This window comes from Silene latifolia, chromosome 11, assembly GCF_048544455.1.
Source record: "Silene latifolia isolate original U9 population chromosome 11, ASM4854445v1, whole genome shotgun sequence".
Classification (NCBI taxonomy): Eukaryota; Viridiplantae; Streptophyta; class Magnoliopsida; order Caryophyllales; family Caryophyllaceae; genus Silene; species Silene latifolia.
In genome coordinates, this window is record NC_133536.1 from 89491138 (window position 1) to 89513389 (window position 22252).

General features: G+C 40.7%; 1 protein-coding gene and 1 pseudogene across 1 annotated transcript; one reads left to right on the forward strand and one right to left on the reverse strand.

The window, feature by feature from the left end:
• The window catches only part of LOC141611802 (ribonucleoside-diphosphate reductase small chain-like), a 1374-nt pseudogene extending 996 nt beyond the window's left edge, over positions 1-378 (reverse strand).
• Positions 379-2098: 1720 nt separating this feature from the next.
• Positions 2099-4082, forward strand: LOC141613656 (protein FAR1-RELATED SEQUENCE 7-like). Its single transcript, XM_074432399.1, has 3 exons — positions 2099-2162; positions 2779-3251; positions 3558-4082. Exons 1-3 carry the CDS (start codon positions 2099-2101, stop codon positions 4080-4082), a joined length of 1062 nt encoding a protein of 353 aa, XP_074288500.1.
• Positions 4083-22252: the final 18170 nt, after the last annotated feature.

Sequence of the window (22252 nt, forward strand, 5' to 3'; positions counted from 1 at the left end):
TTATTTTCTGGCGATTAATATCTGCGGGACTCGACAAAGGTGAGGAGTTTAGCACTGGATAAGAGTAAATAAGTGAGGAGGATGGTGGAGATAGGGTGGTCGAGAAGGCGGATTTCAAAATTGGATGGAGGAGAATCGAGATATGGTATTTGAGAATGCGAAACGTTGAAGCTTCGTTGGGTTCAATGGTGTCGTCAGAGTGCACCGGCGTCGGGTAAGCTAGCCGGTGGTTCGTTGAATTTGCTGGTGATCGACAGCGCCGACAACTGCAATGGTGGTGATGGGGAAGCTGAAGGGTGGTTAATGTTTTAGAAAGAAGGGGAAGTTTGGGTAGGATAAGGATGACACTTATTTTTGGGGATAAATTTACGAGAAGATAAAGGGTAGTTCACTTGACTAATTAGTTCGTTCTCACCGTTCTCTGAATGAGTCGATTCTCAGGATCCTAAATCTATCTATATATATATATATATATATATATATATATATATATATATATATATATATATATATATATATATATAAATCGCGATCCGATCCAAGGTTGTAACAGCATATCTACCATTAGATTAGACTAAATATGAAAGGCTGCGATTAAATAAAAACAATCCCACATGAAAACAGACTTCCTCACTCCATCATTTCATAATTTACGACCTGCCACATTCCACCTAGATCTTTAGTCGTCGGAGCTTCCATAAGACCCTCGTCGGAAAATCTCGCCATCCCCGCAATATGATCGTCGGAGCTCCGACCAAACCCATCGTCGCCGTCACTCCTTGAATGCCCCTTCTCAATCACCACCTTAATTGTGTGCCGTCAACAACCACCATACCTTCGTCATCGACAACCTATCTCCGACGACATCACCAACACATCAGGTTCAAAATTGATGTATCTAAATCCAATTTTTATGTACCTAGAAATTAATTTCGTGTATCTATGTTAGATACATTAAAACAATGAATAGATACATAAAAATTTAGTGTAGATGCATGAAAAAAGACGAGAAAGTAACGAAGGGGAGGAAGTGAGGCAGTTGTTGCCGGAGATTTACCGTCTGTTGTTCACCGATTCGCTGGCTGGAACAACATCATGACACCGACAAGGAGCCAAACAACAATCGTCGCCCCCATTTTTCACCTCCACATTAATTTTCTCACTTACCACCGATCACGATCACAGGTCATCCTCAAATCTATTACACCATAGACCATCACGGATGATGTCAGACGAGGCCGACGAGATCACCATAAGCCGGTGAGGTGGTTAAATGGCTGTGAGGGTGCGTGGAGGATGAGGCTACCGACGTTCAATGACAGAGAAAGGATGCTAATTAAAAATGATTGGGAACTTTATGATGACTAATCTCGTCACCGGCGGTCAGGGAGTCGTCGACGGCGTTCAGGGAGGCATCACAACTTTTCTGTTTGTTGAAAAATGGAGTGTGTTACGTGAGGGGTTAATTGACTGGGTTGGGGGAGTTAATTTGAAAGGAAAGTGACGAGAGGGAGTATAGTCTGGGTATTGGATTTTGTTATTAATTATGTTTATGTTTATTTTAATTCGTTCTCACCGTTCTCACCGAGTGTTCGTTCTCACCCGATCCTAAATATATATATATATAGGCGGGATCTCGTGAGTTTGGTTCTTACGGTGAGTTTGTGCTTATAAATCTCAGCCACTAGATCAAGGGAAACCAAGGGCTGAGATCATCCGGTGCACAAATGCCACGTCAGAAAAAAAAAGAAAAAGGAAATTAGAAAAAATACAAAACAGCTGAAAACGAAACGGAAGACTTCATTCACACGATATTTCTTTCTCTCTCTAACATCTCTCTTCAAATCAAAACCCTAAAAAAACACAGGGATTTGCAGGTAGACAAATTTTCTGATCAAAAACCTAATACGATTATCGAAATCAAACTTCAAACGAATTACAGGTAAATGATTTTTCGAAATTAATGATAAATTCGTTGATTTTTATTATATTGAATCATTGATTCACATGCATGTTTTCTGATTGAAACAAATTAATGTAGAATTCGTTGATTTTAATTGAATTGAATTATTGATTTTACTGTTTTCAGGTATAAAAGATGGACAACGAAACTAATAACAATGCTAGCGAAGAAATCAACTCCACAAGAAATATGGAAACAGGTAATAATGATTCTTATCTGTTTCTCAGCTGTTGTTTGTTGTACTGTTATTGATTCTTATATGTTTCTCAGCTGTTGATTCTTATAGTGATGATACTTATTCAATCAATAGAGTATATTAATTCTTATCTGTTTCTCAGCTGTTGTTTGTTGTACTGTTATTCTGATATTATTGTACAGTAAAATAGAATAATAGTTGAGTAACATGATTATATGCCTTATAACATAGTAGGATAAGAGTAACAAATTCAGTATTATCTGGCTTATAACAGAGTAGCATAAGAGTATTATTATTCTGATATTATTGTACTATTATTGTAACAGTAGAGTAACATGATGATATTATTGTACTTCTATTCTGATATTATTATACTATTATTGTGATATTATTGTGCAGTAGCATGAAAATATATGGCTTATAACAGAGTAGTCTAAGAGTAACATATTTAGTATTATTGTGATGTTATTGATTGTCATCTGTTTCCCAGCTGTTGTTATCGTACTGTTATTGTCATATTACTGCAATGTTGATCATTCCCTCATGGTACTGTTATTGTGATGTTATTGTGATTTTATTGTCCTCTAACTGTACTGATTATAATCATTTACTGTCCCAGATGTTTCTACTGTCGCTATTGTTGGGGAAAATGCAATTGTAGCTAATGGTGAATCTTCAAATAACAATATATTCTCCACCCCAACTTGTTCAGACGAAGAAGACGATGAGTTTGTTCCAACTCTTCATTACAGCAGTACACCGGGGGGTACTGAACAGTGGGTAAGAACTGTTGAGAGTGATTTTACGCCTAAGCGTGGCATGTTCTTTCTTACCTTGGAGGATGTAATACAGTTCTATTCCATATATGCATTGGCTTGTGGATTTGATGTGAGAAAGTACACAAATGGGAAAGTAAAGGGTGGCGTCAACGTAAAATCACTAGTCTGTAACAGACAGGGATATAGAGATATGAAAAGGAAACTGTGTCTTGAATCAAACAATCAGGAAGCTGGTAATTGGAGTACAACAGAGAAGAAAGAGCGAAAAACTAGACAACCAAAGAAGCATGCACTGACAAGGTGTGGCTGCAAGGCAAACATGAGGTTGAGAACCTGTCCAAAAATAGACGACAGACCGCCTGGATATATTGTGGACATCTTTACAGACGTTCACAATCACTCTCTTTACTCTGTCAAAAATAGAGAATTCCAAAAGCTGTCAAGGGACGTCCATGATTACATTAAGAGGACCATTATTGATCATACTAAGCTAAACATAGGTCCAACATTAAGCTTCAGAATTCTCAAGGAATACTCAAATGGGTATCAGAATATCGGTGCCTCTTTGCTAGACTTCTAAAACTTCAAATGAAATATCAAGTGTTACATTGGGGATCAGGTTGCCAAAATGTTCATTGCGCATTTCAAAATGCTTGCTGAAACAAAGGGGTTCCATTTTGCTTATGACGAGGATGAGAATAAATATTTGACAAAGGTTATCTGGGCTGATAAGGAAGGTATAAACAACTACAAATTATATAGACACACGATCTCGTTTGACCCTACTTATGGGACAAACAAATATTTTATAGTGTTTACTCCGTTCACGGGAGTAGAGCACAGCAAGAAAACAGTGACTTTTGCGGCTGGATTACTTGAATTCGAGAATCAGGAATCATTTGAATGGATTTTTACAAAATTTTTGGAAGCAATGGGGCAGCAGCAACCTCAGTGTATCATAACCGACCAATGCCCTGGAATTAAAAAGGCATGCCCAATCATTTTCAAAAACTCTGTGCACAAGTACTGCATGTGGCATATCATGCAGAAAGTGCCTGAGAAGGTGGGAAGAGTAATCTGCAATGACACAGATTTTATGACAGACATAACTGCTGTTGTTTGGGATGTTGACTTAGAACCATAAGAATTTGAACAAAATTGGCAAACTGTTATTGAAGCACATGGTATGCAAAACAACCGCTGGTTGAAGTACGTATTCTCAATCAGACAAAAGTGGATACCGTCTTACTTTCACGATCTGCCTCTAGGTTGTTTGCTGAGGACAACCCAAAGATCTGAAAGTTCAAACAGCTATTTCAAACGGTTTGAAAGCCACTTTGGAACCCTTGTTGAGTTCTGGATGAGGTACAATTCTGCAATAGAACAACAAAGGCATTCACAAAGGCAGATGGACACTACCAACGAGCATATTATGCTCGATAAAGTAGGACCAATGAAGGTAGAGATGCATGCGTCACTTGTTTACACACATCCTATCTTTGCAGACTTTTAGAAGGAAGTCAAACATGCAATATGCAGTATGGGGGTCGGGATTTGACAACAGTAGGGATAGTGGAGTACCATGATGTTCGTGATGGACTGAAGAACAGAAACTTCCGAGTGGAATTTAACATCAAAACTAACGAGAAGAAATGTACATGTAAGCTGTTTGAGAGGCGTGGCATTGTCTGTGGACATATACTGTGGGTGTGGAATGGTAGGCAGGTAAACAAGATACCTGAGCCTTATGTCCTTGCTCGATGGACAAAGAAATCCTACAGACCAATTGTCCAAGATGAAACTGGAAAGGTCATAGAAGACATTGACGAAGCTGACATCAAGAAAGCTGAGATGTCAAAGGTTTGGTCTGAGATTTATGCAACTGTCGGGGTGATGGACACTTATGCTACGGTTAAACAAATGAAGCAACTGCGGAAAACCCTGAAATAGTTCAGGGAGAACATCACATGCCCAATTGAACCGAAAACTAAAAGCCAGGAAATCGAGGATTTTCTTGGTATCACAGCTTCAAATGATATTGACCTTCGACTGCCAAACAAGGCCAAGAATAAGGGCAGTGGCAAAAGATTGAGGTCGTCGAAAGAAAAAGCAAAGAGCAAGCCAGAAAAGAGGAAGCGAATATGCGGTTACTGCAAGAAGTGGGTAAACCACAACAGTAGAACTTGTAATCTTCCTTTTCTTTGAAAGTCCCCTTCGATGACGATGATGAAGAAGAATCGTAAAAGCGAAGAGATATGAATCTGCACTATTATTCTGTTATTATTCTAATGTTATCCTATTATTATGCTTTTATTCCCCTATTATTCTGGTGTTACTCTGTTATTCTGCTGCTGTTCTGTTATTCTGCTATTAATGTGTTGTTATTTTGTTCTAATTGTTACATTACCACAATGACAAATAGTAAAGTAAAAATTGCAGGAATATGAATCAGATCCATGAACTGAAAAAGACACAAGAGACGCAAAAGACAAGGGCTATGATGAATACCTCGCCTAAACGTCAAAGACTTTTACTATTTGTCATTGTTTGAATTACATTTATCCTAAAATGTTACTAGATAATAAAGTGAGACCTACATTACATGAGAATTATTACTAGTTGCTTTACTTTTTTTTTTTTTAATCTTATCTGATTGTCTTCCACAAACCAACCATTAATAAAACTGCATTTAACAGTACAATAATAGTTGAATAACAGATTAGTATTATTAATTAAAGGCAGATACACTTTTCGCAATAGTTAAATAATGTGATCTAATTAGAAAAAACTGTTTGTATCTCACAAACACCTATAAATACTTGCATTGGAAAAAAAAGAAAAAACACAGACTGTAAATTTCATTCCAAAAAAACCTCTTCATCTCCTTTACAAAAAGTAATTTCCTATCTTTCTATTTTTATTTTTCTTTGGTTCCACTATATTGGATTCTGCAAAAAGGTAATCTTCTTTCTTTTGCTTTGCTTTGCTTTTGGTTGAAATATTTTGAACATCTTTTTATAATTCATAAAGGTTCCTACTTCCCATGGTGCAGAATGAGTGCCGTAACTGAGAATAACCGAAGGTCTCCAACATAGATGGTACTTAATGACACAAAGGAGGAAATTGATGAAGCGAAACCGAAAATAGAGTCACTTTTAATAGAGTTGATCGATACACGAACAAATGTCGAGGCAGCAGAATGCCGTGAAGAGGCCTTAATAAGAGATCTCGAAAATGTTAGAGCACAATTGAAGGTTGCTGAACTTCACAATGAACGTATGCGTAGACAGTTGAAGGAAAAGAAAAATAGGCACTACACAGAAGCCAACATGGACAGTCAACTCCTCGCTGTTGTGAATGCTTTGCAGAAGTCTTACGCTCTAGTCTATCCTTCAATCCCTGACAATTGGACACCAGTTCTGAAAGCCACAGAACTTATGGATGCATACAAAAACCCTTTAAGGGATGAGTCAGTGGAAGTTGAGAGCAGTGTGCAAGGACCTGCGCGCAGGCGTCATAGAATAGAATAAAGATATAAAAATCTATCCATGATTGTAACACCCCCATACTCCAAGTGCCTTACCAGGACCACTTAAGGTATGAGAACGCTACCATCACGGTTACCTAAGGCAATGATAATCAAATGGACAATAACAAAACGTACTTAAGTAATAACAAAGTTTAAGTGATATAAACCCAAATCCAAAACTGCTAAAAAGAAATACAAATGTTCTTAAAATCCAAACGACTAAAACAACTAGTTCATGACACAGCGAAAGACTCTACGACATGTGATGACTCCATCCCATCTATCCCTCACGTAAGCCATCATACCTGCTCAACAACTGCTCACCATCCCCGAATGGATCACCACGGTTTTTAAAACAATTGAACGGGGTCAGTACTGATTACATAAAACAACAGCTGCAATGAAATAGTATTACAAACAACTCAATCAGCACAACTCCAATTAATCTCCACACACCTGACTACACACTGAAATGTGTAGCCCTGCCAGAGTACCCATCGCAACAAGTACTCCTCGCTGCTAGTGGGGGACCGCAGCCGTTCCCACCTAAGCCCCGCTCATCTCATCCGAGCGATAAACCCATGTTCATTAATGTGCACATCCCTTCTGTGGCGGGTTCCACAGAAGGCGAATCAAGGGCGTGAAGCCACTCCCGTAAGTGACTCCACTCAGCCAGGGACGCACCCCAAAGATCACAGACAGTTATACAAGAATCACCTTATACAATCAACAACCACCAAAACCAATTCCAATATGATAAATAATCAATCAACAACAACAAACAATCACCAACACATTATGTAACCAATACTGAGTAGGGAAACCCTACCTGGAAAGCAATCACCACAGACGATCTAGCAGCTACTCAGAATCTCCTCAATGAATCCTCCTCCTATAACACGTATATATACAATTACTACCAATGCCATACAAAACACCCAAAACCCCAACTATTACCCAATTAGGGTTTAACCAAACTTATCAAAACATTATAAAAATTATATAAGAAGCTTACCCTCGACACAACGATCACAACGGCGTAAAGAATGAGACAATCCGACACTCCTAGCCTTGGGATTTGTTAACAATGCGATGGATGCAATGTACGTTGTTGGGAAATGTGTCCTCAACAATAGTGCGATCACATGATTTAAATATCATTATTAAATCTCATTTTAAAGAATACAGTTGGGAAGTAATTTTGTTACTGTCAACTGGTCAACATATATCGGTAATGATTAGCTGACTAGAGTTTGACATTACTGTCGTGCGACGGTGGTGATCAGTTGACCCCCTAGGTCATACCTATAGGGCAATACTCTTAATTGATCATTTAATTAACCGTATAATGTTACGAGTTAATTAAATTACCTGAAAAATTGACGGACGATTTTGGAAGTAAAATTTACGTATCAAATTGAAATGTGATCAAATGAGATACGGTCTGAGTAATCGAATTGTATCATTACTCGGATGAAATTATTGTTTAAAGAAACAATTGAATTTGAATGAATTATTATAAATACGATTTATAAACGGTAAAATATTTTGGTACAAGTAATTATGAATTACTAAGTCGATTTTTGTATATGACGTATTTTTATTAATGCGTTGATTTTAATATGATAAAAATACATAACAAATTTATGTCACATATGACATGTGACATATTGACATTTGACAAAAAATAATATGGATCCCATATTATCATATGTGCCGAAAATGGGAGGTGGTTTAAACAAATATTGTGTTTGTTTAATTAGTGGTGAGCATAATGATGATTAACCTATTGTTAGCCATGCACACCTACATATTCTTGTGAAGGTAACCATGGGCATGCATTGGCTCTCTTTTCCCTCCACTCCCACCGGTTTTGGGGAAGACAAAATCCTAGTGATTTTTCCTTATTTTGCCTATTATTCACTTTTACAAGGTCATGTGAATTATTATCATTCATTCATCTAAAATAAGAGTTTTTAGAAAGAGAAAATCCTCCATAATCCCTCTTCTCCTACCCGGTTTTAGGAGCATAAAACCAAATAATTTTGGTTCAATTTTTCACTAGATTAATATTATACTAGCTCAAATAATATTAATTAGATTAAGAGTTAGCTTTGGGTATTATTCCTAAGGAGAGATCCTACACTTGGATCTTGTTCTTCCATTAAAGGAAAGCTCAAGAACAAAAGAAAAGGATATTTCTTTTGTGCCCATTTGAACCGAAATTTCAATGTAAGGATATGATTTCTTCTCTATTTTATTATATTGTTTGCATGCATAAAATCCACATTTAATTTTATGATAAATTAATTTCGACATATATGAGTATGTTAGTATGTATATAGATCTACATTTCCTTCATACGTAACTGTTAATCTTCTCTTTGAAAGGTTTTTAGAATGTTAAAAGTGATTAAACAAAGTGACGGAATCCCTTTTATATTAATCTCGCATTATTAACAAAACCCGGCTAATCAATCCGTAAAACACACTTACTCGATCGAGTATGTGACTTACTCGATCGAGTGGCCCTTACTCGATCGAGTCCCCAACTTACTCGATCGAGTACCCTACAGGCGGTCTACTGTTTTGCGTCAAAACTACTTACTCGACAGAGTAAGCCCCACTCGATAGAGTACCCATAGACATAGAAAACTGTAGTATTACAGTCTTCCCTCCTTAAAAAGAACTTCGTCCCCGAAGTTCAACCCATAGACAAAAACAAAACACACTATCACCACTCCGACACAACAACATAACCAAAACTCAAAACACACCTCCCAAAACAACACCCGACACAAGACAACTACTAATTGTACTAAACCAACATAAAACATGCAAAAACTCTATGCGACCATCTCCTACCCCCCTAAAAGAAACATGGTTACGTCCCTGTAACCACACATACCTGATCAAAAAGAGACGGATACCGCTCCCTCATAGCCTCCTCCGCCACCCAAGTAGCCTCCTCAACCTCATGGTTAGACCAAAGAACCTTAAGCAACACTGTTTCCCCATGTCTAGTTTTCCTAACCTTGCGATCAAGAATCTGTTTGGGCACCTCAAGATAAGACAAGGACTCATCCAGCTCGATGTTCTCTACCTCTAACACATGTGAAGGATCACTCACATACTTCCGCAGCTGAGACACATGGAACACATTATGCACTCTATCCAAAGCAGCTGGTAGAGCTAACCGGTAAGCAACGTCACCTACACGATCCAAAATCTCATAAGGTCCGATAAACTTCTGGCTCAGCTTCCCTTTCTTCCCAAATCTCATGACCCCACGCATAGGAGACACTTTCAAAAGAACCTTGTCCCCAACCTGAAACTCTATGTCACGACGATGTAAATCTGCATAACTCTTTTGTCGAACCTTGGCCGCTTTCATCTTTTGTCTAATCAGCTTAAACTGTTCAATCATCTCCTGTACGATCTCTGGTCTTAAAACCACTGCCTCAGCTCTATCATCCCAGCAAATTGGATTCCTACATCTCCTCCCATACAAAGCCTCAAATGGTGCCATGCCTATACTCGTGTGATAGCTGTTGTTATAAGATAACTTAATTAGGTCCAATCTCAGTTACCAGCTACCACCAAAATCCATAACACAAGCTCGCAACATGTCTTTTAAAGTCTTGATGGTCCTCTCTGTCTGGCCATCTATCGCAGGATGAAATGCAACACTCATCTTCAAAGTAGTTCCCATCAACTCCTACAACTCTTTCCAAAACCGTGATACGAATCTCGCATCTTTATCTGACACTATATCCTTAGGCACCCCATGCAAACGAACCACATGCTTCCTATAAGCCAAAGCTAACTGTATCTTAGTCCAAGTATCTTTCATCGGCAGAAAGTGAGCTGACTTAGTCAGACGGACAACTATAGCCCATATCATGTTATTACCCTGTTGACTCCTCGACAAACCCACTATAAAATCCATAGAAATGGACTCCCAATTCCACTCAGGTACCTTAAGAGACTGAATCTTACCTTGTGGTCGTCGCTGCTCCCCTTTAACTCTCTGACATGTTAAACAACGAGCCACAAACTCAGCTGTTTCCTTCTTCATCCCAGGCCACTAGAAAGTCTTCTTCAAATCTTTATATAACTTATCACCGCCTGGATGTAACGAATATGGTGTGCAATGAGCCTCTGTCGTGATCATCTTTTTCAACTCCTCATCACTAGGAACACACCATCTCCCATCAAATCTCACACTGCCATCTGTATGAATAGAGAATCTAGACACTGTCCCTTTCTCCACTCCAACTCTCCACTCCTCAATCCTAGGATCCAAAGCCTGTTTCCTGCGAATATCCTCATAAAGGTCTGGTTCTAGTGTCAAGTCCCCTCTAGCATCTCCTTTCTGTATCATATGTATTCCCATGTTCCCCACCTCATCTCTCAACCTCATCAAAGACATAGATGTGCATACAGAATGCACACTCTTCCTGCTCAAGGCATCTGCAACCACATTAGCCTTCCCTTCATGGTATATAATATCCATGTCATAATCCCCAATCAGCTCCATCCACCTCCTCTGTCTCATGTTCAACTCCTTTTGAGTGAAGATGTACTTGAGACTCTTGTGATCTGAAAACACCTTAAAGGTCACCCCATAAAGAGAGTGCCTCCAAATCTTGAGAGCAAACATAACCGCACCCAATTCGAGATCATGTGTCAAATATTTCTCCTCATAAGGCTTTAATTGCCTAGAAGCATAGACAATCACTTTCCCGTTCAGCATCAACACACATCCCAACCCATTCTTTGAAGCATCTGTGTACACTTCAAAGTTCTCACTCCCTTCAAGCAATGCCAAGATTGGAGCTGTGGTCAAACGCTCCTTTAATGTTTGGAACGCCGTCTCACAACTTTCATCCCAACAAAACCTATTTTGTTTCCTCATCAAAGCTGTCATAGGTCTGGCTATCTAGGAAAAGTCTGTCACGAACCGTCGATAGTACCCTGCCAAACACAAGAAACTCCTGATCTCTGCCATATTCTTCGGTGCTTTCCACCGAGTAACTGCCTCTATCTTTGCAGGATCCACAGCAACACCCTTCTTTGAAATCACATGTCCCAGAAAAGCAACTTCCTCTAACCAGAACTCACACTTAGACAACTTTGCATACAGCTGATTGTCTCGCAAAGTCTGCAACGCTATCCTCAAATGCTCTTCATGCTCCTCCTTAGTCTTAGAAAAAACTAAGATATCATCGATAAAGTGTTGGAAAATGTGTCCTCAACAATAGTGCGATCACATGTTTAAATCTCATATTAAGAATATGTAAGGGATGATTCATTATATAATCAACCGATCAATATTAATCGGTAATGATTGGCTGACTAGAGTTTGACATTACTGTCGTATGACGATGGTGGTCAGTTGATCCCTTAAGGTCACACCTAAAGGACAACTCCCTTAATAGATAAATTGATTAATTGTATGACGATATAAGGTGATCAATTCCTTAAAATTGAACAATTCACTTGTGAGAGAGAATATTGATATCTTATTGTAATGGGATTAAATAAGATTTATTTTAGTAATAAAAATGCTTTATTGCTAAAATTGTTTATTGTTTGAGAAACAATAGAGATAAGAATGAATGGTTAATTATAATTACAAGATGTTGTGAATTATAATTATATGACCCATTTTATTTATGTGATCAAGTATCACTAGTCAATTTGTTGTATGTAATTTAATTAATTTGTAAAATGATATTTATGTGATAAATATGCATTAAATTAATTAATAACATGTATAATACTATATGTGACATACTGTGTGACAAATGACAAATTGACAAAATAAAATGGTAGTCCATTTTAAGGTTGGACCGAAATGGAGGGAGTCATGGTGGTGTGTGTGGTTAATTATTTTATGAGATAAACTAGTATATATAATCATTCCTACACACACTAGCCTTACACACCTAATATGTTGATAAGAGTAAAAGCATAAAGGAGATTCCATTTTTGGCTTGTTCTCCTTACCTCCACCGGTTGCACGCTCCTCTTATGAGAACTTTTGTTCTCATTTTTCCACACTCATTCATTCATATTTTTCCTACATGCAAAACATTCTCATACTCTCTCAATCTCTCTAAAACAAGTTTTTAGATATACAAGCATTTGTTCATCCATTCTAATATCTAATAAAGATTACTAGTGTAGTAATAGTGATAATATTAGAATTAATTTTAAGGATACTAGTTTATTAATCTAGTTAATTAGTATACTAGTTTAAGAGATAAGTCTTGGGTGCAATCTAAGGAAGATCTCTACTTTGGGATTTTTGGATGATCATCCAACATATTAAGCTCAAGAACAAGTGAAGGAAGGTGACCTTACTTGTGCCCGTATTTTCGAACCAACCAACAATGTAAGGGAAATTGTTTTTCTTATAAATCTCTTATTTTGTTATGCATGCACTAGTTCTAAAGAACAAATAATTAAGAAGTTAATTAGTTCACTATTAGAGGAGTCTAATAATAGGTAAATAAACCCTACATAAAGACCACAAAAAACCGATCTAAAAACGGACTGAAGACCCGGTTTATCAAATCCATAAACACTGCTGGTGCATTAGACAACCCAAACGGCATCACAACATACTCATAGTGACCATACCTCGATGTAAAAGCTGTCTTTGGTATGTCCTCCTCCCGAATCTTCACCTGATGGTAACCCGACTGGTCTGTAATACTCCGTATTTATATGTCTTGGGGGTACTCTATCGAGTAGCCCTTACTCTGTCGAGTATGGGCAAGTTGCGGAATAAAATAGTTTCTGACCTGTTGGGCACTCGATCGAGTAGCTGGGGCACTCGATCGAGTAGGGGGGTACTCGATCGAGTACCTTGGGCACTCGATCGAGTGTCCGGTTTACGGGGAGTTTTTCGCGGGTTTTGTTAATTATGCGATTAGGGTATTTAAACATAATCGTCGTTGTTTTAATTCACTTTTACCAAAACCTAAAACCTGTTTAAGAGAGAAAGCAATCAGTCATCTTCCTAATCGCATCCTTAACAATTCCGGAGTTCGACGGTCGGTTCGTGTCGTAGTTCGTGTCGTTGGATTCCTTGCGTCGAGGGTAAGCTTTTAATATAATTTATATAATGTTTTGCTAGGTTTGGTCAAACCCTAATTTAGGATTTGGGGTTTTGTGAATAGTAAGTAATTGGTAGTCTTTATGTGTTATATGTTAGGAGGAGAATTCGTAGAAGAGGCGTTTTGAGACAGTTGTAGATACCGTCTGCGTGTTGTGCTTTCCAGGTAGGATTTCCTACTCAGTATTAGTCCCATAATGGGATATTGGTGATGTCTTGTATTTGGTTGTTTGATATAATGATTGTCTTGTGTTTGTGGTTGTGATTCTTTGTTGATGGTTCTCGAGATGCGTTCTCTACCGAGTGGGGTCACTTGCGGGAGTGACTTCACGCCCTAGTTTCGCCCTTCGTGGAACCCGCCACGAAAGGGGATGTGCACATTAATGGACGGGGTTATCGCTCGTACGATGAGCGGGGCTTAGGTGGGAACGGCTGCGGTCCCCCATCGCGGGTCGGGTCCGGTGGACAATCGTATTGAGATGATGGGAGTTGGTGTGTGTGTGTGTGTGTGTGTGATTCAAATTTGTCTATTTGTCTTATTGTTGTTATCTATATTGATTGTGTGACTAGTATCGACCCGGTGTTGTTTTGTAAAACTGCGGTGATCCATTCGGGGATGGTGAGCAGATATTGAACAGGTATAGAGATGATATTGGGATAGCTGGGATGGCCACGACATGACGATAGAGTCTTCCATTTTGTAGTTTAGTATTTATTTACATTTCGATTGAGAAAGATAGATTGGAATAATGTATTGTACTTTCGGTTTGGTTTCGAGGATTGTACTTATTCATTAAATTACTTATAATAAATGTTGTTTCTGTTTTGTCTATTTGATTATCATACCTCGGGCAACCGAGATGGTGATGTCTTCATACCTGAGTGGTCCTGGTAAGGCACTCGGAGTATGGGGGTGTTACAAATGGTATCAGAGCGACGATCCTGAAACCTGTAACCAATGAACTTAATGAACATAGGGAGTCAATTAAAATGAACCCGGGGTAAAAGTTGTAGGAGCTAGTACAAAGGCTTGGGAGACGTCCTAAAGTCGCGGGGATCGCCCTACAACTTTGAACCGGTCACATGGGGGAAATGTGTGTTGAGTCATGTGTGTGCTTAGTAACTTGCGTAACAATGTGATGGAATGTGTTGATGGTTGGATGTTCGAATTGGAAGTTGATGAGATGAAAGAAAAGTAATGTTATATATATATACATTGTTGATGAAATGATAGCATGATGGAATGTTTTACAACGTGGCAATTAATAGCATGATTGTTATGATATAATGTGATTTATAAAGTTAGCATGTTAGTATACGACGTAATATGCGGGTAGCTCTTACGTATTGGGGGTACTTGATCGAGTGAGGCTGACTCAATCGGGTAGGTTTTTGGCGATTTTGAGTCCAGAATCGAGTTTTGGGGCACTCGATCGAGTAACTAGGGGTACTCGATCGAGTAGGGGGTCACTCGATCGAGTAGCCTAGATACTCGATCGAGTGGGTTAGAGATCAGAAGGTCTGTTTGGTTCTGGAGTTTGGGTACTCGATCGAGTACATGGGGGCACTCGATCGAGTAGCCCGTTACTCGATCGAGTGGGTTTGGATACTCGATCGAGTAGGTTCTGGGCAGCGCGTTTTCGTGTTTTGAGGTTTAGTACGCGTGTTTATGTTTATCCCTTTCTTATATAGCTTCAAGATGCCGCCCAAGAGAAATGCTTTGTACGCGAGAGCTGAGCTTATGACTACGGATGACATCGTTAAGATGTTGGAACACCAGGACGCTCATCGAGACCCCGAAGAGAGTGAATGAGGACAAGGATAAGAGTAAGGAGAAGGAGGTTGACCATGCTAAAGTCAGCCTCTATATTGCGAGGTTTAACCCGAAGGAGTACAAGGGAGTTGAGGAGCCTAACCATCTTGATAGTTGGCTGAGGGAGATGGAGAACATACTAGATTTAGTTTTGTCCGATGAGATGAGAGTGGATCAGCCTGCATTCTATCCGAGGGAGGCACTGGCAAATGGTGGGATTCGGTGAAAGTGAGTGCCAAGGAGATATATACCAACCAAGGGTTACCTGCTATACCTTGGGAGGAGTTTCGTAGGGCTGTGAGGAAGGAGTTCGTACCAGAACATGTGAGAAGTAAGTTGAGAGAGGAGTTCGACAAGTTTAAGATGACTACCGAGATGTCGTGGCCGAGTACTACAGCAGTTCAATGAGAAATCCAGATATCCGAGGATATGGGTTTGAGTGAGGAGAATCGGGCTTTGAGGTTTGAGAGAGGGCTAACCACGAAGATTATGGATAAGTTACCCGTGGGAATCCTTACTGATGTGAAGGAAGCGTATGAGAGGCCGGGAGAGCCGAGAGACTAGTGGAGATGGCTCGGGAGAGGTCGGGTGGAGAGAAGAGGAAGTCGGAGAGCGAGGGTGGTGGCCAATCTAATTTCAAGAAAGGCAACCACAATCAATCTAAGGGATTTTCTTCGGGTCCGGGTTTAGTCTTTGGAACTTCCTTTGGGCGAGGTCGTGGGAGTGTGAGCAATAGCTGGGGAGTGACCTGCTTTGGTTGTGGTGGCGTAGGCCACAAGAGACATGAGTGCACGAGTGCACCGGGATCCTTTCAGAGACCTGCGCAGAGCTTTGCGAGCAATGGACCGGCCTGGATCATGGCCAAACCGGGAGGTCGAGCTACCAGAGTGGAGGCAACCGCAACGGCGGTAATTCTTATCGGAAGACACCGATGAACAACAACAACAATCAAGGGTCGGGTGCTAAGCCGACCGCATTAGCTATCTTGTCCGGGGAGGTGGGCGGAAGACCGATGGCAAGTTGTTCATGATGGACAAGAAGGCGGTGAGGAGGATGCGCACGTTATCACCGGTACATTCCTTGTTAATGGTATTCCTACGTTTGTTTTGTTTGATTCGGGGGCTTCTCAGTCGTTTGTGTCTTCGAGTCATGTAAAACAGTTGGGTTTGAGAGTATATGAGTCTATTAGGGAGCAAGTTTTCATACCTTCAGGTGAGTCTTTATCGTGTGGGAGGTTGTTTAGAGATGTATCTTTGATAGTTGGGCAAGTCGATTTCCCTGTAGACTTGCTAGAGTTTCCTTTTAATGGTTTTGAGATGATAGTTGGGATGGATTGGTTAGGAAAGTATAAAGCTAAGATAGACTGTCATCAAAAGAAAGTGTCCCTAAGAGGTCCTAAGGGTGTAAGTGTGTCTTACCGTGGGTTTCTAGTCAAACCCAAAGTTAAGTTGATTGCAGCTGTCACTTTGAAGTCGTATCTGAGGAAGGGATGTCCTCTGATTTTGTGCCATGTGAGAGATGACCGGATAGAGAGCCCGGCAGTTGATGAGATACCAGTGGTGGGAGAGTTTGCAGATGTCTTTCCAGAGGAGATTCCGGGGTTGCCACCGAAGAGGGAGATAGATTTCACCGTTGAGTTGAAGCCAGGAACGGGGCCAATCTCTAAGGCACCGTACCGTATGGGTCCTAATGAGATGGAGGAACTTAGGAGACAGTTGGATGATTTGATAGAGAAGGGGTACATTAGACCAAGTGTATCGCCTGGGGAGCACCGATTCATTCGTGAAGAAGAAAGATGGGAGTTTGAGGCTGTGCATAGATTACCGGGAGCTGAACCGTGTGACGATAAAGAACAAGTATCCTTTGCCAAGGATAGATGACCTGTTTGATCAGTTGAGTGGTGCAACAATCTTTTCTAAGATTGATTTGAGGTCGGGGTACCATCAGGTGAAGATTAGAGATGTGGACATACCGAAGACCGCTTTCACGTCGAGGTATGGCCATTATGAGTATGTGGTGATGCCATTTGGGTTGTCTAATGCGCCGGCAGTGTTTATGGATTTGATGAATAGGATCTTCAGACAGTTCTTGGATCAGTTTGTAGTAGTGTTTATCGATGACATCTTGGTCTACTCTAAGACTAAGGAGGAGCATGAGGAGCATCTGAGGATCGTGTTGCAGACTTTGAGGGATCATGAGTTGTATGCTAAGCTGTCCAAGTGTGAGTTCTGGTTGGAGAAAGTTGCCTTTCTGGGGCATGTAATCTCTAAAGATGGGGTAGCTGTGGATCCGGCGAAGATTGAGGCAGTGACAAAGTGGGAAGCACCAAAGAATGTTGCTGAGGTGAGGAGTTTCTTGGGTTTAGCTGGATACTACAGGCGGTTCGTGAAGGATTTCTCCAAGATAGCTAGACCAATGACGGCGTTGATGAGGAAAGAAAACAGGTTTCGTTGGGATGAGAGTTGTGAGACGGCGTTCCAAACCTTAAAGAAGCGTTTGACCACAGCTCCTGTCTTGGCATTGCCTGAAGGGAGCGAGAATTTCGAGGTCTATACAGATGCCTCGAAGAATGGGTTGGGATGTGTGTTGATGCAGAATGGTAAAGTGATTGCCTATGCTTCTAGGAAGTTGAAGCCTTATGAGGAGAACTACCCTACTCATGACCTGGAGTTGGGTGCAGTGGTGTTTGCTCTCAAGATTTGGAGGCACTACCTTTATGGAGCAATCTTTAAGGTATTTTCTGATCACAAGAGTCTCAAGTACATCTTCACGCAGAAGGAGTTGAACATGAGACAGAGGTGGTGGATGGAGCTGATTGGTGATTATGACATGGAAATCATCTACCATGAAGGGAAGGCCAATGTTGTTGCTGATGCTTTGAGTAGAAAGAGTGTACATTCCTTGTACACGCTCTATCTTTGATGAGGCCGAGGGATGAGGTAGCGAGCTTTGGGATTCATATGATGCAGAAAGGGGATGCTATGGGTGATATGACAGTACACATGGAGTTTTATGATGATATTCGAAGTAAACAGGCTTTGGATCCTAAGATAGTGGAGTGGAGAGCTGGAGTAGAGAAAGGGACAAGTGTCCGGTTTTCCATTCATACGAGACGGTAGCTTGAGGTTTGATGGTAGGTGGTGTGTTCCTAATGACGAGGAGTTGAAAAAGACAATCATGACAGATGCGCATTGCACACCATATTCAGTTCATCCGGGTGGAGACAAGCTTTACAAGGATTTGAAGAAAACGTTTTGGTGGCCTGGGATGAAGAAAGAGACAGCTGAGTTTGTGTCCCGTTGTTTGACATGCCAGAGAGTTAAAGGGGAACAGAGAAGACCACAAGGTAAGGTTCGGTCTTTGGAGGTGCCCGAGTGGAAGTGGGAATCCATTTCCATGGATTTCATTGTGGGTTTTCCGAAGAGTCAACAAGGTAACAACATGATTTGGGTGATAGTGGATCGTCGACCAAGTCATCTCACTTTGTTCCAATGAAAGATACATGGACTAAGGCACAATTGGCTATGGCCTATCGAAAGAACGTGCTTAAGTTACATGGTGTCCCTAAGGACATAGTGTCTGACAGAGATGCGAGGTTTATATCAAGGTTTTGGAAGGAGTTGCAGGAATCGTTGGGAACAGCTTTGAAGATGAGTACAACATTTCATCCTGCGCGATGCGACGGAGATCGAGAGAACAATCAAGACTCTTGAGGATATGTTGCGAGCTTGTGTGATGGATTTTGGTGGTAGCTGGGAGCAGAGGTTGGACTTGATAGAGTTTTCTTACAACAATGACTATCACACCGGTATTGGTATGGCACCGTTTGAGGCTTTATATGGGAGGAGATGTAGAAGTCCGATCTGTTGGGACGATAGTCTTTGAGGCAAAGTGGTTTTAGGACCAGAGATGGTACATGAGATGGTGTTCTGATTAAGATGATCGAGAGAACGTATGAGAGCAAAGCCCGGGATCGACAGAAGAGTTATGCGGATCTACATCGTCGGGACATAGAGTTTCAGGTTGGGGACAAGGTTCTTCCGAAAGTGTCTCCTATGCGTGGGGTTATGAGATTTGGGAAGAAAGGCAAGCTAAGTCGGAAGTTTATAGGGCCTTATGAGATCTTAGAGCGAGTTGGGGAAGTGACTTATCGTTTGGCTTTACGGCCGCATTGGAGAGAGTGCATAATGTGTTTCATGTATCGCGCAATTGCGGAAGTATGTGAGTGACCCGTCACATGTGTTGGAGGCGAGAGAGCTTAGAGTGGATGAGTCTTTATCATACCTTGAGGTGCCTAAGCAGATCCTAGACCGAAAGGTTAGGAAGACCAGGAGTGGTGAGACAGTTTTGCTCAAGATCCTTTGGTCTAACCACGAGACCGAGGAAGCTACATGGGAGGCAGAGGATATCATGAAAGAGCGTTACCCCTTCCTTTTTGATCAGGTATGTGTGGTTACGGGGACGTAACCTTGTTTCTTTTAGGTGGGTAGGAGATGATCGCGAGCAGTTTCTAAGAGTTTTATACACCTTTTTATATGTTGTGTCGGTAGGTTGTCGGGATGAGTTGGGTAAGTAGCGTGCTTTAGATTGATTTTTGTTTTGGTTGTTGAGTCGGGAATGTTTTGGAGTACCTTTGTTTTAGTAGTGGTTTGAACTTCGGGGACGAAGTTCCTCTTAAGGAGGGAAGACTGTAATACTCCGTATTTATATGTCTTGGGGGTACTCTATCGAGTAGCCCTTACTCTGTCGAGTATGGGCAAGTTGCGGAATAAAATAGTTTCGACTGTTGGGCACTCGATCGAGTAGTGGGGCACTCGATCGAGTAGGGGGTACTCGATCGAGTACCTTGGGTACTCGATCGAGTGTCCGGTTTCTGGGGAGTTTTTCGCGGGTTTTGTTAATTATGCGATTAGGGTATTTAAACATAATCGTCGTTGTTTTAATTCACTTTTACCAAAACCTAAAACCTGTTTAAGAGAGAAAGCGATCATCATCTTCCTAATCGCATCCTTAACAATTCCGGAGTTGACGGACGGTCGGTTCGTGTCGTAGTTCGTGTCGTTGGATTCCTTGCGTCGAGGGTAAGCTTTTAATATAATTTATATAATGTTTTGCTAGGTTTGGTCAAACCCTAATTTAGGATTTGGGGTTTTGTGAATAGTAAGTAATTGGTAGTCTTTATGTGTTATATGTTAGGAGGAGAATTCGTAGAAGAGGCGTTTTGAGACAGTTGTAGATACCGTCTGCGTGTTGTGCTTTCGGGTAGGATTTCCTACTCGTATTAGTCCCATAATGGGATATTGGTGATGTCTTTGTATTTGGTTGTTTGATATAATGATTGTCTTGTGTTTGTGGTTGTGATTCTTTGTTGATGGTTCTCGAGATGCGTTCTCGGTGAGTGGGGTCACTTGCGGGAGTGACTTCACGCCCTAGTTTCGCCCTTCGTGGAACCCGCCACGAAAGGGGATGTGCACATTAATGGACGGGGTTATCGCTCGTACGATGAGCGGGGCTTAGGTGGGAACGGCTGCGGTCCCCCATGGCGAGGCTGGTCCAGTGGACGGTCAAGTATTGAGATGATGGGAGTTGGTGGTGTGTGTGTGTGTGTGTGTGTGATTCAAATTGTCTATTTGTCTTATTGTTGTTATCTATATTGATTGTGTGACTAGTAATCGACCCGGTGTTGTTTTGTAAAACCTGCGGTGATCCATTCGGGGATGGTGAGCAGATATTGAACAGGTATAGAGATGATACTGGGATAGCTGGGGTGGCCACGACATGACGATAGAGTCTTCCACTGTAGTTTAGTATTTATTTACATTTCAGTTGAGAACAGATAGGTTGGAATAATGTATTGTACTTTCAGTTTGGTTTCGAGGATTGTACTTATTCATTAAATTACTTATAATAAATGTTGTTTCTGTTTTGTCTATTTGATTATCATACCTCGGGCAACCGAGATGGTGATGTCTTCATACCTGAGTGGTCCTGGTAAGGCACTCGGAGTATGGGGGTGTTACATGGTCGGTCCGCTTTGAGCTTAGATTTCGGTTACTTGTCGTTAGGAGCACCTAGACCAAAACAATATTTATAACTTCACAAACAACTCTACTATTAGTAAAGAGGCAAGTAAAGGTCGGATCCCAAGGGACGGGTATTGATGTAGGATTTTCGATTGCAAGTAGTGGTGTCTAGGGGTGTCACAATTTGGGTTGAGATAAGAAGATCACTAAACTAAATAACAATTAAAGTAAACAAGCAAGATGACTAAAATGAGATGTAAACAATTGATTAAAAGCACTAGGGTGTCATGGGGTCATAGGGGATTCATGGGAATTGATCATACAAACATATTCTCAATTTATAAGCAAGCAATTATTGTTGTGATGGATCGAGTTGGTTTATATCTTACAATCCTAGGAATGTTTGGGTCCCGGAGTCGAATCGATTAGATTGTACAACACCTACAAGTCGACTTAATCCTCCCTACTCAACTATATGCATGGTCTAATGAGACTCGAGTTGGTTTATGTCTTACAAGTCTCATTGAAAAGGTAAGTGATGGGTAAAAAATGCAAGGATTCATAGGCTCACATTTCATCAAACATAACATGTGCATAAGTTGAGATCACAACAAGCAAGCAAATAAATTATGAAAACATATTAGATTAAGCATGAATCATCCCCCATGTTGGTTTCTCCTTGTGGACAGCGGGGGGCCCACGGGGGCGCTTGGGAGGAAGAGAACAAGCGTTTGCATTTTTGTTGGAGTCGCCACCAATTTTTATGGGAAATTGGAACCGTTCGAATACCTCGTGTCATGTCAAGACACAAAGTAGTGACATGA